The following is a 14156-nucleotide window of genomic DNA, read 5'->3' as shown; positions in this document are numbered from 1 at the left end:
GTTAACTAACAAGTAATATATTCAATAAAATTACTTTAAAGCTACTTTAATTCACACAACATATAAATATGTAACATGTAAACAATTAAACAAAAAATTAACAATATGAAATAAACAAACAATTAAGTAAAAATTGTGTTAACTAAATTTGAAACCCTAACTTTTAAGTTTGGAATAAACAAACAATTATATCAAATGAAAGTAAAATTGAGCAACAACTCACCCTAATTTGAGAGTGAGAAAGAGAAGGAATGTGGAGTGAGAGAGGGGAGGTGTAGTGGTGGTACTAGGTACTTATGGCAGGGAGGAGAGGTGAACGCCAACATCAAACCCGAGCAGCAACACCACGAACACCACCAGCTTCTGGCTACAGCAACCCACCTACATGCAGCAACACCACAGCAACAACCACAGCAACACGACTAGCTCCACCACAGCACAACACCCCCGCAACCACCTACGAGCACCAGCAACCCCGCAGCAACAACCACGACCAGCAGCAACACCCATGAATAGAGTAAGAGTGGTGGTGGTGGAGTCTCGAAAAATGAGAAGGACTGAAATGAGAGGGGAACGAAAGTATGAGAGGAGTGGAGGGAAATGTGAATTTGGAATGAAAAATGAGAGGAGGTAGATCGAAAAACAAAGAGCTGGTTTTGTGTTGGGCGGCAAATTTTTTTTAAAAGGAAGCGGTTTGAACCGCTTCCCTTTTAATTTATGGAAGCGGTTCGGTTTAAACCGCTTCCCTTTGCAAATCTTTGTTTTTTTTTGGAGGGTTTTTGTGGGTTTTTGGAAGCGGAATTGAAAAACCGCTTCCAATTTAGGGCTTCCAAATTGGTTTTTTCTACTAGTGCAAGTTGCACGGAAGCACCAGGATCACACCAAGAACGAATAGCATCGATGATACTCTCTTACTGCCGCTGTCGCCTGACACCCGAAGAACTTTCTCGACTACTCCTCGAATAAAAGGTTTTAAGGACACAGAGAGATAACATAAGCAATTGAACTTAACAAGCGATGTCATCAGACTTGCCAATCACCTTATCAAGCGCTCCTTTTAGAACCCTAGAAAAACTCAAGCGACACTTAGGGGGGATAGACTTTACCGAACGAAACCGCTTTGAATAAACTATTAGGGAGAGCAACAGCAAAAGCAAAATGAGGCTCAAAGGCACACAAGGAGATACCACCAAGATAAACTCAAGATCTGTACACATTTAGAGTTTTGACAAACTAGGGTTGAGGTTCACGGGGTATAATCCGTGTACTTTTTAGAGGTTGTCTGATCTACGAGTCTCTTGTTTTCAAATACTTTTTAAAACAATAAGGAGTTAGATGAGATCTCATACTAGCTATGGTCATGTAGTCGCGCCCGTCTGTTTTTGGATGTTTATTGATATTTTTGAAAGGAGGAATGAAGTTTTTATTTTATTGATGTTCCTAATTGCAGCATGGGGAGACAACCTTGTTTATTGCTTAATCCAATGAATAAAACGAAATGAAATAATTAATATTAATTAGAAAAGTCTTAGTAGTGTAAATAGTTGAATCATGTGATTAAGTTAATAAGTAAATTGTTTGGGTGTTGTTTGATAATTAGTAGCATGCTAGGAATTTTTATTGTAATACTTTGTTGCTTGTATGTACCCACCTTTGCTGATTGCGTGCTTTTGCGTGCGTTTTCTTGTCATGGCCTTCGTCTTTCAATGACCCTGTGATGATCCAATTTTTACACTTGTATTATTATGGAGCAGATTAATCACATGTGTTTGCATAGTTGGACTTGCATCAAGTGATGGGAAATTGAGTGGAGATCGAGTTAGGTTACTACTTGTGGTATATTTCTTGCATGAACATTGAAGTTACTTAAACTCTGGTTTGATTTATTTACTACTTTGATAATTGGGTTTTGAATAAAGGCCTTGATGATTCCAACTTGTAAGACTTAATTTGGTTTAGTTTATTGGTTTTGAAACTTTATTACAACTGAGCTAGTTTTTCCATCACTAAATTATGTATTTGCCTTAACATTTTAACGTATAGCGGTAACACATCAGTAATTCTCTTACATTTTATTAAAGGTATTCACTGGTTTAAAGAGAGAATTATTGGGGTGTGACAAAAATTGTGTCAATTAAATTAGTTCAAACTCAATAAATTAAGAGATTAAACTACAATCATTATTGATGATTTATAAGAGAGATCGAGAGTGAGAGGAGTACCACTGCGAAGAATTTTGATGGTGGAAAAAAGAAAAAATGAAATCTTGAAGAACTACGCAACCGCCAGTCCGAGATGACGAGAAAATAATATTAGGGTTCAGAATTTGTAGGAATTAAAAGAGAAGGTGGGACGTGGGAGAGTATAGTTGAGCGGAGATTTAACAATTTTTAAGGTGTGAAATTTTTTTAGTTCAGTGGGCTTTGTAATTGAGAGTTATGTGCCACATGTTCATTTTCAATATAGTGACATTTTAAAGAGTCGAAAATAGATTTTGTCTTAAAAAAAGCGTCATTACGTGCAATTAATATTTTGGCGCATAAAATAAGTAGCTACCCTTTTCAAAAGCGTCATAACAATTGTGTCACAATTTGCTAAATTTTCTTGTAGTGTAATCACAATGCAATATGTGCTTGGTGTAACCTATTAAACAAGTTATTACCAGTTTTGTGTTCTATTTTGAGCAGATTCCACTAGTGGAAAAAAATGCTATTAGCAGCACCCTATTAGCAACTGACATTCAATATGTTAGTTACTAAAATAGTAATTGCAACTGGCTAATATAATGTTGGTGACAAATACTATGTTATTAGCAACTAACATAGTTATGAGCATTGCTAATAATTGGTGTGTAAAAGTTAATATTTATATTAGCAACTGGCCAATTTAATGTCAATTGCAAATATTATAGTATTCGCAGCTGACATAGATTATACATTACTAATAATTTCTAATTTAAAATTAAAATTTCCATTCGCAACCTCCTTATTTTATGCCCGCTACAAATACTAGTCAAATTAATATTTTATCAAATACTTGTAACTGGCGTTTAAACGCCCACTACTAAAAGTACATTTTTTGCTTTTTATTTCTACAGCATCTCTCTCCTCCAATGTCACTCTCTTTCCTCCTTCGTTCTTCGTCTACACTTAGGGCCTGTTCATATTTACTGAATTGAGCTGAACTGAACTGAACTGATTGGAACTGAACTGAACTGAACTGAATTAAACTGAATTGAGCTGAAATGAATATTTTATGTGAGAGAGAAATTAAGAGCTGAACTGAACTGAACTGATTAGAACTGAACTGAACTGATTGGAGCTAAACTGAATTGAACTGAACTGAAATTAAGTAAATGTGAACAGGCCCTTAGGGCTGATAATTCTGATTTTGTGGCCTGAATTCCCAACATTTTTTCATTCTTTTTCTCTATAATTCGTCTTCTCAATTCGTTCTAGATATGCTAATAAATTGATAATTTGTCTTCTCTATTTGTTCAAGATATGCTGATTTTGGGGGTTTTAATTCTTATGAATCTTGATTCGAAACTAATTTAGATTTTGGGGGTTTTAATTCTTGTGAATCAATCTTTGTTTTTCTGTGTTGATATTCGAAATTGTCAAGAGATTTGCTCACTACTATTGTTGATGTTGTTCATCATCTAGGGTTTGGCGATTTCATCAATTTGCAACTGTATACGGTTCTAAAATCGCTGCACAGCTTCTCCCTTGCTCTAATCCAGATGTTTAGGATGTTCTTATCACTATTTCGAATAACAGGTAATTGATTTATTACACTGATGTATGATTTTTTGTATGTGAATTAGTAAATTGTTAGGGTTCTTCAATTTAATGTGGGTTTTTTTTTTCAATATTTTGTGGATTTTAATCTTAATAATTTATTTGCATAATTATGCTTCTGGGTTGTAATAAAAAATGGGTAATTCCAATTGTACTGTTTTTATTGATTTTTTTTTTGTGAGTTTTGTGAAAGATTCAAAGAAGCAAGAGGAATGTGGGAAAGGCAACATGAGAGCTGCTGGTAATTAAGATTTACAGTATATGATATGATCTCGGTGGGTTCTTTATTAAGGTATACTCATTTTCTCCTCTATAATCTACTACTTTAAATCTCTTCCTCTATAATATGCTACTTTCGATTCTCTGTTCATGCAAGATCTGTCGATTTATTTTTTTATTTTTTTTCCCTTAAATTGATGTAAAACTGGTCATTGTCACCTTTCTTTAAGACCATGTGTTGTAGCTATTGGAGTCTGTGCTCATTCCAAATGGAAAATTAAAAATAGAGGTCTTAGCAGTTTTTAGCTTGCAATCCCTCAATGCATTCTCTTTTAGTAATATGGGGTATTGATTTATTTAGTGTTTCAGAATGAGATGTTCTCAAGGGTATCACTCCGTATTTTATTCTAATTTCATAAAGTCTTACCCAACACTACTGCTCTTTCCATTACACATGGGTCATGTTCACATTCTCTTCAACTTAAAAGACAATCTCGTTTTAGTTTGATGATATTTAAGGTTCTATACGGCAAAATTAAGCTGAATAATAGAAAATTCCCTTAGATCCTTTGACTTTAGATAACATGAAACTTCATATCATTGTTTTCATCCATTATCATTGCCATTGTCAAGTCATCCAACAAAAGGTCTCCACTGTATCCATCCCAGTTTGAGGGTCTTAAGTAATCAATTCATCATTAGAATTAATTCGAGTATATATCTAAGTTCTTTCTACTTTGATTTTTGTTGTGTTTTTTTTGTTGATAGCCGAACCCAGGCACCTAAGAAATTCTCGGCGTCGAGCTAGCAACCAAGCAATAAAAGAGTGCCTTGGAATGTTATTTAATTATGTTTAGATGAATCTCTAATCTATTCTTGTTTCTCGTAGGTTTTTTTTGGAGGGAAATGCATGGCTTATCTAGTCGATTTATGTCGTTCGTGTTAGTGCTCTTTGTTGTTCATAAATGTCGTTCTTGGACGCTTTTATGATGTGTTTATTTAGAAGCGTTGTAATTAATTTTTTTTTAATTTGTAATTAATGTTTATTCCACAATTAACATAAATATTGTAGCAATAGTATACAATATAGTTTGTATATCAATTTGGCAAAATTGCAATTTTTTTTAATTTAAATAAATGACTATTCGCAACTAGCATAATCCTTGGCCAGTTGCTAATATTATTATTTTTTAATAAAAAAATAGACTATTAGCAACTGGCCTTGTACAGCGCCAATTGCGAATAAGTACAATTAGCAGCTGGCGTACCATTATGCCAGTTGCAAATAAGTATTATTAGCAACTGGCGTATCACTATGCCAGTTGCGAATAAGTACTATTAGCAATAAACAAGTGCCCGTTGCTAATGATATTCACTATTAGTAGCACCCGCAATAGCAACCATACATGCCAGTTGCTAATAGCATTTTTTCCACTAGTGTTCAAATATTAAAGGTTGTTTTATTTTAGAACAATTGAAGGGTCTTTTTTTTTTTTTTTTTTTTTAACACTCCTGAAATGTCCTTTGATTTTTGACAATTATTCCTAAATTTACCCTTCTTAATTACATTTTTTCATCGAAATTTTAGTATTTAAAGTGTATCTTTTTTCTTAATGTATACAAATGAGAAAATTGAATACATAGTAAAGTATTTCATTCTTAAAATTATAGCATGCATCTAGGGGTGTCAATTCGGATAAATGTTCAATTTTGGGTTGGGTTTATCTATTTCGGGTTATAACGGATCAGTTTCTAATGAGTTGAAATGATTAGCAAGTCGGTTTGGATTGGTTTTGAAAATTATCGGATCAATTCGGTTTGATTTTTCTAATTACGGTTTTCTATTCAGGTTGGGTTCTAATCGACTCAGGTTGTAATCGGTTTAGATCATACTCAGTTTGAGTTAAATCGGATCGGTTAAAAAACGGGTTTAGCCAATTTAAAGAGGTTGTTTGTTCAAACCAGTTGGGTCCTAATCGGGTCGAGTTGTAATCAGTTCAGGTTATAATTAGTTTGCATTAAATTGGGTCGATTTGAAAATGGGCTTCAGTTCAAAACAGATTGAGTGAAATTGGGTCGGGTCATTATTGGTTCAGATCATAATCGGTTTGGATTGAATTGGGTCGGTTTGATAACGGGTTTACCCAATTTGAAGAGGGTTTCAGTTCAAATCATATCGGATTAAAATCGAGCCAAATTATTACCGAGTTGGGTCAATCATGTAATGGGTAGGAACAGGTCCAATTTATAATCGAGTTAAGTCTTAAATAAGTTAGGTTTATCGAATAGTGGATTGAAACGAATCAGATCATAAACATATTGGGTTACGAGTTGTAAATGACTCACATCAGTTATATTGGGTTACAGGTTCACCCTCAATAGGTTACGAGCTATAAGCAGTTCAGTCTCAATGGGTTACGGGTTGAAAAGGGTTCGATCCTAACAGGTTACGGTTTACAAATGGTTCAGTTACAACAGGTTACGGGTTGGAACAATTCAGATTTATCGGATTTTGCCGGATTTAAACGGTTTTCGGTTTAAAATGGGTTGGGTTACTATCGGGTTCAAACGTAATCGGTTTGGGTTGCTTTCGGTTTTGGGTCGTAACGGTTTGGCTTGATAATGGGTTAGGTCATTAACAGTTTGCACAAATTCGATTCAATTCAGTTTTGGGTTAGAAAAAATTTGGTTGGGTTGGTTTTCAAAAATGGGTTTTTAACGGTTCGGTTCCTTTTTAGATCGATTTAAAATAGTCAGGTTTAACGGTTTGGGTTCACGAGGCTAGTATATCATATCACAGGACCAACTTATTAATTAATTAAAAGTTTTAAATAATAGTTGAAGCATGTGATTTTTTTTTTTTTTTTCATACTCTTAGTTATGAATTTCAAAACTTGAATACTTAACTTTTGTACAATGTGAGTACAAAAAATATTACGGCGTACTTAGCTAAAACTATCAACTTTTCTCCCAAAATATAACCGGCCAGTAGTATCATTTCTAAGGGACTACATAATAAGTGGAAAAATATACTTATCAAAAAACATGTAAAGACAGCAGCAATATAGCATGGACAACAAGCTAGATTTCGACCCTACCTTTTCTTTTCAACAATCAGGATGGAGTTGAACAAGTTCTTACTGCACAACCTCATTTACCCTGATTGTTGTTAATCTTACGTTCTTTAATAGCTACATAATAACTTGTTGCTAATCAAAAGCTACTACTTGTGACCAAAATGGTTGAGTCCCATAGCTGAGCTAATTGACACAAAATTAGCAAGGTCTTGAGGCGAAAAGGGGCGACCGCTTCCATCGCCAGCTCCCATGCCAAGAAAGTCTCTAGTTTGACCATTTGAGACAGAAGGGGGCTTACTAAGCTGGTTTGAAGTATTGTGCACTGAATTTGCACTCGAGTGCATCATCAATTGGCTAAGGTTGCTCACAGAAGTCGCATTCATGGCACCCATGTTTAAGCTCCCAACTAGACCAATACTACTGCCACTACCACCACCACTACCTACATCAGACGCCCCAGTATTGGATATTGGGGCGCCTAATAAATTTCCTTGATGATGAGTCGGATCAATTGGGATATGGTACACTTGTTGTGGCTCATTACAAGTGATGTTATTGGTAGACAGTGAGCTTGTCATGACTCCAAGAGATGTACCTAGAAAAGAAGGGTTACTCCTTGTTGAGCCCATTTGAGCTGCTTTTTGTAGGAGCGCGGTTGCTGACATGGGAGTTGAAGGGTTTGACGAGGAAGAAGATGAGTTATTTTGATCATGTGAATATATAGAGTTCATGCCTTCAGCCATACCGGCTTTGTTATTTTTTTCTCTTCCTTCTTCCTTCATTGCAGGCGGAAAGGATGATAGGGTAAGACTTGCAGTTGTGGATGGAGTTGTAGCATTTCTGTCTAAGAATAAAAATTGATTGTTCATCATAAAGTTGGGGATGGAAGATGAGCCGAAAAGGTTAGTCTGCGCTGCCATTTGCACCATCTCAGGGAAACCTACAAATTCCATTGACAATTTTAGTTAGAGTTAGTTGATTCACTCATATTTAAATTACTCATATTCAAATTTACAGGTACCACTACCGTACCGGAAAACCCTTAGTTGAAAAATGTGTTATATTATAATTATAGTCATGCAGTCATACGGAGTAATAATTTTTCAAGTTCATATAAAGTTTACCATTTGACTAAATGTTCTTAACTAAAAAGTTATAACGAAGTACGGTATTATAGTACTTGTATTAGTGTACAAGGTCAAACCTTCTGCAATAATTACAACTTTCAACCCTTGATAAAAAGTTTTCCCTCATAATTGTTACAAATTTGTCAGTTCATTTTAGTAAATTGCTAGATCAATCTAATAATCTAATGATATCGTTTATTTTAATAAATATATCTGTAATTTCATCAACAATTAATATGAACTATAGGAGTAAATTATTTTGTAAAATTAAACTCCGTATTGAAGAAAGATTATATCTATAATTTTAATAAATGAAGAAAAACAATGCCTTAGCTACTTAAAATTCTGGACAAATATACTAAACTCCATGTTAAATTATTAGCTAGGCTCATTTAGTATTAACAATTACATAGATAGTATGACAACAGACGATAGAGATATACGAATAAATTTTCTCTAATATATTTTCAAGTCACATGTTTTCAGTTGCTTATTAAAAAAATACACACATGAACATTCACAGCGTTTAAATGGAGAGCTGAACGAACCTGATGTAAGACTATTGCCACCGGCCATGGAGTTGAAATCGGGCCGGAAAAGCGAGTTAAATGGTGAGATTCCACCAGCATGATCTTGTGTCTCTTGACTCACAAACTCGTGACAAAAACCGGGTTGAGGAGGATGATCAATTATAGTCTTATTATTAGGATTATCAGTCTTGAAACATAGAGTTGGAGGTACAATTGATGAAGTAGTCCTCCCACTATCTTCAGCTAAGGCATCACAAAATGCTCTATGTGTGATAAAACTATCTTTCCTACAAATTCATGACATAAACCCAAAATCGTTACAAATATACTACCTTGGTTTTATATTATTAAAAACTATATATTAGAAATTTCCAACTCAAACTTTATATTAAATCGTTACAAATAATATGAAACAGATGTATATACTCCCTTCGTCCTCGAAAGAACGACCATTTTGGGTTGATTTTGCGCGTATTAAGAAAATAAAAAGATAGTAGTAAAAGTATATTGAAAAATGAAATTCACATGGGGCTAGCAACACTGGCGTCTCTTGAAGGTTTTTGTTTCAGGGGCCAAAATTTTCTAACATAATTGTATGCAATATGCATGTCTTAAAAAAAATATAATATAATAAGCTTATAAAAATTATTAATAAATTTAATGTGAATTTGTAATAGATGGTAAGGGGTATAAAATATTTTTGGCTAAAAACTAATCAAAATAACTTACCAATTTGATTGCACCAAAAAACAATCGAATTACCGTATATTGATAATTTGTTTGGTTTTAGCCAACAATTGTTATTTTGACATGTAATTTGGAAAAAGTGCTTAATTATATTAAATGTAACCGTAGGAGGGTGGGGGTGGGGGGGACATGGGGTTGTGGGTTGTCAGACTTTAATTATTTGGGAATTGGGTTGTTTTCCGTGAATAAAAAGAGACTTAGCTTGTTGTATTTATTGGGCCATTCTTATTGGACTAAGCGCATGCAAATATCAGCCTTTTACTCCATTTTACTACAAAAAAATTTCCCAAATCCAACAGGGGCCAAGCCCCACTGAGCCCCTTAAATAATCCGCCCCTGGCTAGCAAAAAAATAGAGAGACGAAGTAATAAAAGTATATGGAAAAACAAAATTTACATAGAGAAGCTAACTTTGCATAGGTATTATTGCAAATTAGAGAATATTTTAATGTAAATAGGTCGATTATTTTGGGACTAAAATTAGGCCAAAAGGGTCGAATTTTTGAAGACGGAGGGAGTATATTCTTCACATTTATTACACTAAATTTCCAAAAAAAAATATTCTAAAACAAGAAAGACCAAGAATAAAATTTAATTAGTACATACCTAGAGAAAAGTGTACCACAGTCACATTTATACTCCCTAGTACCACAAGTCTTAGTATGAGCTTTCCAATCTGATTGCACTGCATATTTTTTAGAACATTTCTCGCACTTCCATTTTTTCTCACCGTGTTTTCTGCTAAAATGTTTTTTGATTCCGGTAAGATCGCCGAGTGCTCGAGACGAGTCGTTGTGTACACATGTTTTCTCCGGGCATATGTACACCTTTTTCTTTACTTCCTTGTTCGTTCGTTGTCGTAGTTTCCATGGTAAATTGTGACCCCTCCTATGGAGCTGGAGATTTTGATCTCTTTGAAATCCTTTGTTGCATATTTCGCAAATGAATCGATTTGTTGCCATAAGTGTTTTGGGTGATAAAGCGATGACTTCCGCATCTGGATCTGTTCATGTAATTCGAGATATAATCATACTAAGAATTAAGTGACAAACCAAAAGCAATCATCCAATCATTAAAAAATAATGAGTTTCATCTACTTGTAAAATATTTATTTGAAAAGTTGAAACATATAATTAAATTGATATTAAGGGTCTAACAAAAATTATTTGTAAAGAGTATGATAAATCTATATTTGAGATTAAATTAGACGATTGACATGATTGTAGTTTCGTGTATTTTTGACTAAAAATGGGTTGGTTTAGAAATAAAAACACATCATCCATATTAAATAAGTTGTTCTTATATATCCATCATATTGGTCAAAAAGTTGCTCGAATCTCTATAAGTTAGGATAAGAAAATACAAGTAATTTTTCTTCCTATAATTTTAAGCAAAGTTACTTCAACAATCAACGAAATACTTTAGTAATTACTAAGACAAAACTCAAGGTAAGCTTTTAATAAATCAAATCACATGTAGCTTTGCATCAAAACTAGTAATCTATTATTAATAAAAAGGGGAAAAGTCATAGTAACAAATTCAAGTTACAATAGAAACAAATGTTAAACGAAAGAGAGATGAGATATAATTACTTGCCTGGAGTTCCTGGTAGATTTCTCTTCTTCTTCGAAACCGGAGGATTATTACTATTATTATTGTTGTTGTTGTTGTTATTGGACGAAGGTTTAGGGTTAGAGTTATTGAGAAGTGGTGGTTGTTGAATAAGACTTTCATGAGGAAATCCTGTAATTGACGAACGTAAAGAAAAACCATCTCCAATACCTTGCAAATTCATTGTTATTTTCTCGGGTTTTGGAAGTTTATATCAAAGGAAAAAAAAATACAAAAAACAGCTAACTTCCAAGAAAAACCACTAGAATTTAAGAGTTCTGGTAAGAAAGAAAAGCAACAAAGATACTAGTAGTAGTATGTATTTTGGGTGTAAATAGGACTGTGTCGAGTTAATAACTCGATTCGATCAAGTATTCAATGATCTGTTCGGATTATACCAAAACAACAAGAAAACTAAGCTAGCACAAAAAATAATTTAATACTTCTATTATTATTATTACATATAGTTAGCTTGGTAACAACTACCATCACTAGAATTAACTAATTAAGGCGAAAGCTTGAGTTGAACTGTTTTTGTTTTGATTTTAGCTCCGCCCCTCTTACAGGAAAACACCAAAATAAACTAGTATGAGAAGATGAGAGTATAGAGAGTAGAGAATAATTGGCTTGTTTGTTACCTTTCTTTGTTTCTAAACGTCGTCTTCTTCGCTTTTATCCAAGTAGTCGGTCGGTCAGCTATAGATTTAAAAAATGGAGGGTCTACTTTTATTTTTTTATTATCTTTTCTTTAATTTTGTTTGTCGATCTTTAGCTCGTGATAAAAAAGAAATAAGGATTAGGTGTGTACTGTGTATACTGAGAGAGGCTGCGGTAGGGCGTAGGTGCTTGTGAATTGTTGTTCCCGGAAATGAGTAGGATTGTAGAGTGCTACAGACTCCACCAGTGTCTTTCTTATTGTCTTCTAGCTTAGTTTCTTCTTTCTTTTTTAAATTTCAAATGGATTTTTTAACCATATAATTATCCATCTAAATGGTGTTAGCAAAGCGGTAAAGATTGAGGACTAATGTATATTAGGCACTCCCTCCGTGTATTTTAAAGTAGAGCTGTCAATTCGGGTATTTAAGTCGGTTACAAATCGGGTCAAATCAGATTCAGATTATGCCAGGTCAATTTAGCCTCCAAATCAGGCTCAAGTTCGTGCCGTGTCAATTTCGGTTTAAGTTATTTTGAGTCATTCACCCTTTCGGGTGTTGGTTGGGTTTGATTCGATTCAAATTCAAGTCAGGTTTAATTTCAGGTTTAGCGGGTAAATAGTTGGTAAATTCTGGTTCAAATTAGGTTGGGTCAAAAAATTATCAGGCAGGATAATCTTAAAGTTGAATCCTAATTGGGTTTGGTTCAAGTTCAAGTCAAATAAATATCGATGTGGTCAAGTTAAACATATATATAACTACGCCTTCCATAATTTGGTTAAGCATTATGAAGATTTTATTAAACCTATGTGCTTAGTAATAGAAGATTGAACAAAAGGTATATAATCTAAACAAGTTGTTAAGTCAAAATATTGGTATATGAACGGAACAAAAGGTATATGATCTAAGCAAGCTGTACAATTCTACAGTTTTATTATTGTAAACAAATTATACTCAAGATATATTTTGGCTAAACTTGTTTCGAGTTATTGAGTAATAGCAAGTCGCGTTGATATCTAGTTCAAGTTAGTTTTAGTTGTAGTAAATGGTATCAATAGTGATGAGTCAAATAAAGTCTGGTTACGAGTCACCATGACTCAGGTCAATAGGTTGTTGTGTCGCTTTATAATCGTTTTCAGATTCTAATTGGGTCGGGTATGTACTAGTATTGTTGTTATCGGGTCAGATTAAATCGGTTGACGATTATTATCAGGTTGGGTGCAGGTTCGAGTTGAGGTCATAAAGTATTGGATCAAATTAGTAGTCGCTTAACATTTAGTCGGGACACAGGTCACTAGTTTTACCCTATTAATGTGCAGGCCAGGTTTAGATCATTGTCGGTTCAGATCGGGTTCGCAAGTCGGCTCAATTGTTTACCGCTTTATTTTAAAGTAAAACGTTTCCCATGTGAACGTATATCCCTACCTTATAAAAAGTTCAAAAGAACTCTTATGAATAGTGTAATGACTTTTTTACACCTAAAAAATGTTGATTTATCCATATACCCATTTATGTCATATTAACTTGTTAAGTGTGTTTATGCTTCTTATATTTCTTTCTCCTCTTTAGTCTTCCTTCCCTTCCAACTTCCAACCTTTTCCTCTCTTTTAAACCCCCCATTTCTCTCTACATCCTCCTTTATTTCCCTACTCTCTTTTTCTCTCCTCCATTGAAGCGAAGGAGCGATTCGAATGACATGGTTTTAGTATGTAAAAATGGGGCCCCCTCAGTAGGAGCAATGTAAGCCGCCTAAAATATGGTGCTTCGAGGTCTAGCAGCCGATGTTCGAAACAAGTCCTCCATTAAAGCGTGTGTTGATGGATATAGTCCACTTTGTTACTATTTTCTTAAATAAAATTTTTAAAAAAAAAAAACATACACACACAAACACATCGAAATCACTCCCTCTGTGCTTTACTTACCTCATCATCTAATTAGACATTTTCTTATGAAACTTTCTCAGTTAACTTTTAGTTGATACATTTTAACTTTCACGCTTGTCAGTGCATAATTTTAATTATTCGTATCTCTAATTAGACGTGTAAAAAATCGAAAGATTAAATATTTAAAACATATATATAAATCGAGATGAATCTAATAAGATCCCACATGACTATTTTGACCAACAAAAAAAGTCAATAAAAATAAAGGTCAGTTATAAAAATGTGAATAGTGTATATATATTTTCAAGTGTTACAACTAAAAGTGACAAAGGATGTATATTATAATTCACAACAAAAGCCATATTATAACATAAAAATCTTACAACTAAAATGTGAATATTAAATATATATTTTCAAGTGTTACATATATTTCCGTATCTACGAAAGATTGTTAACAATTTATGTTTTAGTATATGCGTTCAAAAGCCTAGCCAATAAGTTTTGGGTGTC

At 33.8% G+C, this 14156-nt stretch overlaps 1 protein-coding gene and 1 long non-coding RNA gene across 2 annotated transcripts; one reads left to right on the top strand and one right to left on the bottom strand.

Moving 5' to 3' along the window:
- Nucleotides 1-3409: 3409 nt before the first annotated feature.
- Nucleotides 3410-5121, top strand: LOC145572361 (uncharacterized). Its single transcript, XR_014096806.1, has 3 exons — nucleotides 3410-3779; nucleotides 3994-4092; nucleotides 4909-5121. It is a non-coding gene; the product is annotated as an uncharacterized LOC145572361 (long non-coding RNA).
- Nucleotides 5122-7242: 2121 nt separating this feature from the next.
- On the bottom strand, nucleotides 7243-11323 carry LOC145572360 (zinc finger protein JACKDAW-like). Its single transcript, XM_081631335.1, has 5 exons — nucleotides 11096-11323; nucleotides 10106-10502; nucleotides 8772-9040; nucleotides 7641-8036; nucleotides 7243-7574 (listed from the first exon to the last, which is right to left on the bottom strand). Exons 1-5 carry the CDS (start codon nucleotides 11292-11294, stop codon nucleotides 7243-7245), a joined length of 1593 nt encoding a protein of 530 aa, XP_081487461.1. The 5' UTR covers nucleotides 11295-11323.
- Between the last annotated feature and the right edge of the window lie 2833 nt (nucleotides 11324-14156).

Source organism: Chenopodium album, chromosome 12, assembly GCF_948465745.1.
Source record: "Chenopodium album chromosome 12, dcCheAlbu1.1, whole genome shotgun sequence".
NCBI lineage: Eukaryota > Viridiplantae > Streptophyta > Magnoliopsida > Caryophyllales > Amaranthaceae > Chenopodium > Chenopodium album.
The sequence above is the reverse complement of the archived record's forward strand: the minus strand, read 5'-3'. Positions and strand labels throughout refer to the sequence as shown.

Excerpts from the sequence above, each read along its gene's own strand:
- LOC145572360 (XM_081631335.1), bottom strand. The coding sequence starts at position 11,294 with ATGAATTTGCAAGGTATTGGAGATGGTTTTTCTTTACGTTCGTCAATT. Across the intron at positions 10,503-11,095 it reads AAATCTACCAGGAACTCCAG|ATCCAGATGCGGAAGTCATC; the intron begins GCAAGTAATTAT and ends TTACATGAACAG. Across the intron at positions 8,037-8,771 it reads TGGCAATAGTCTTACATCAG|GTTTCCCTGAGATGGTGCAA; the intron begins GTTCGTTCAGCT and ends TGGAATTTGTAG.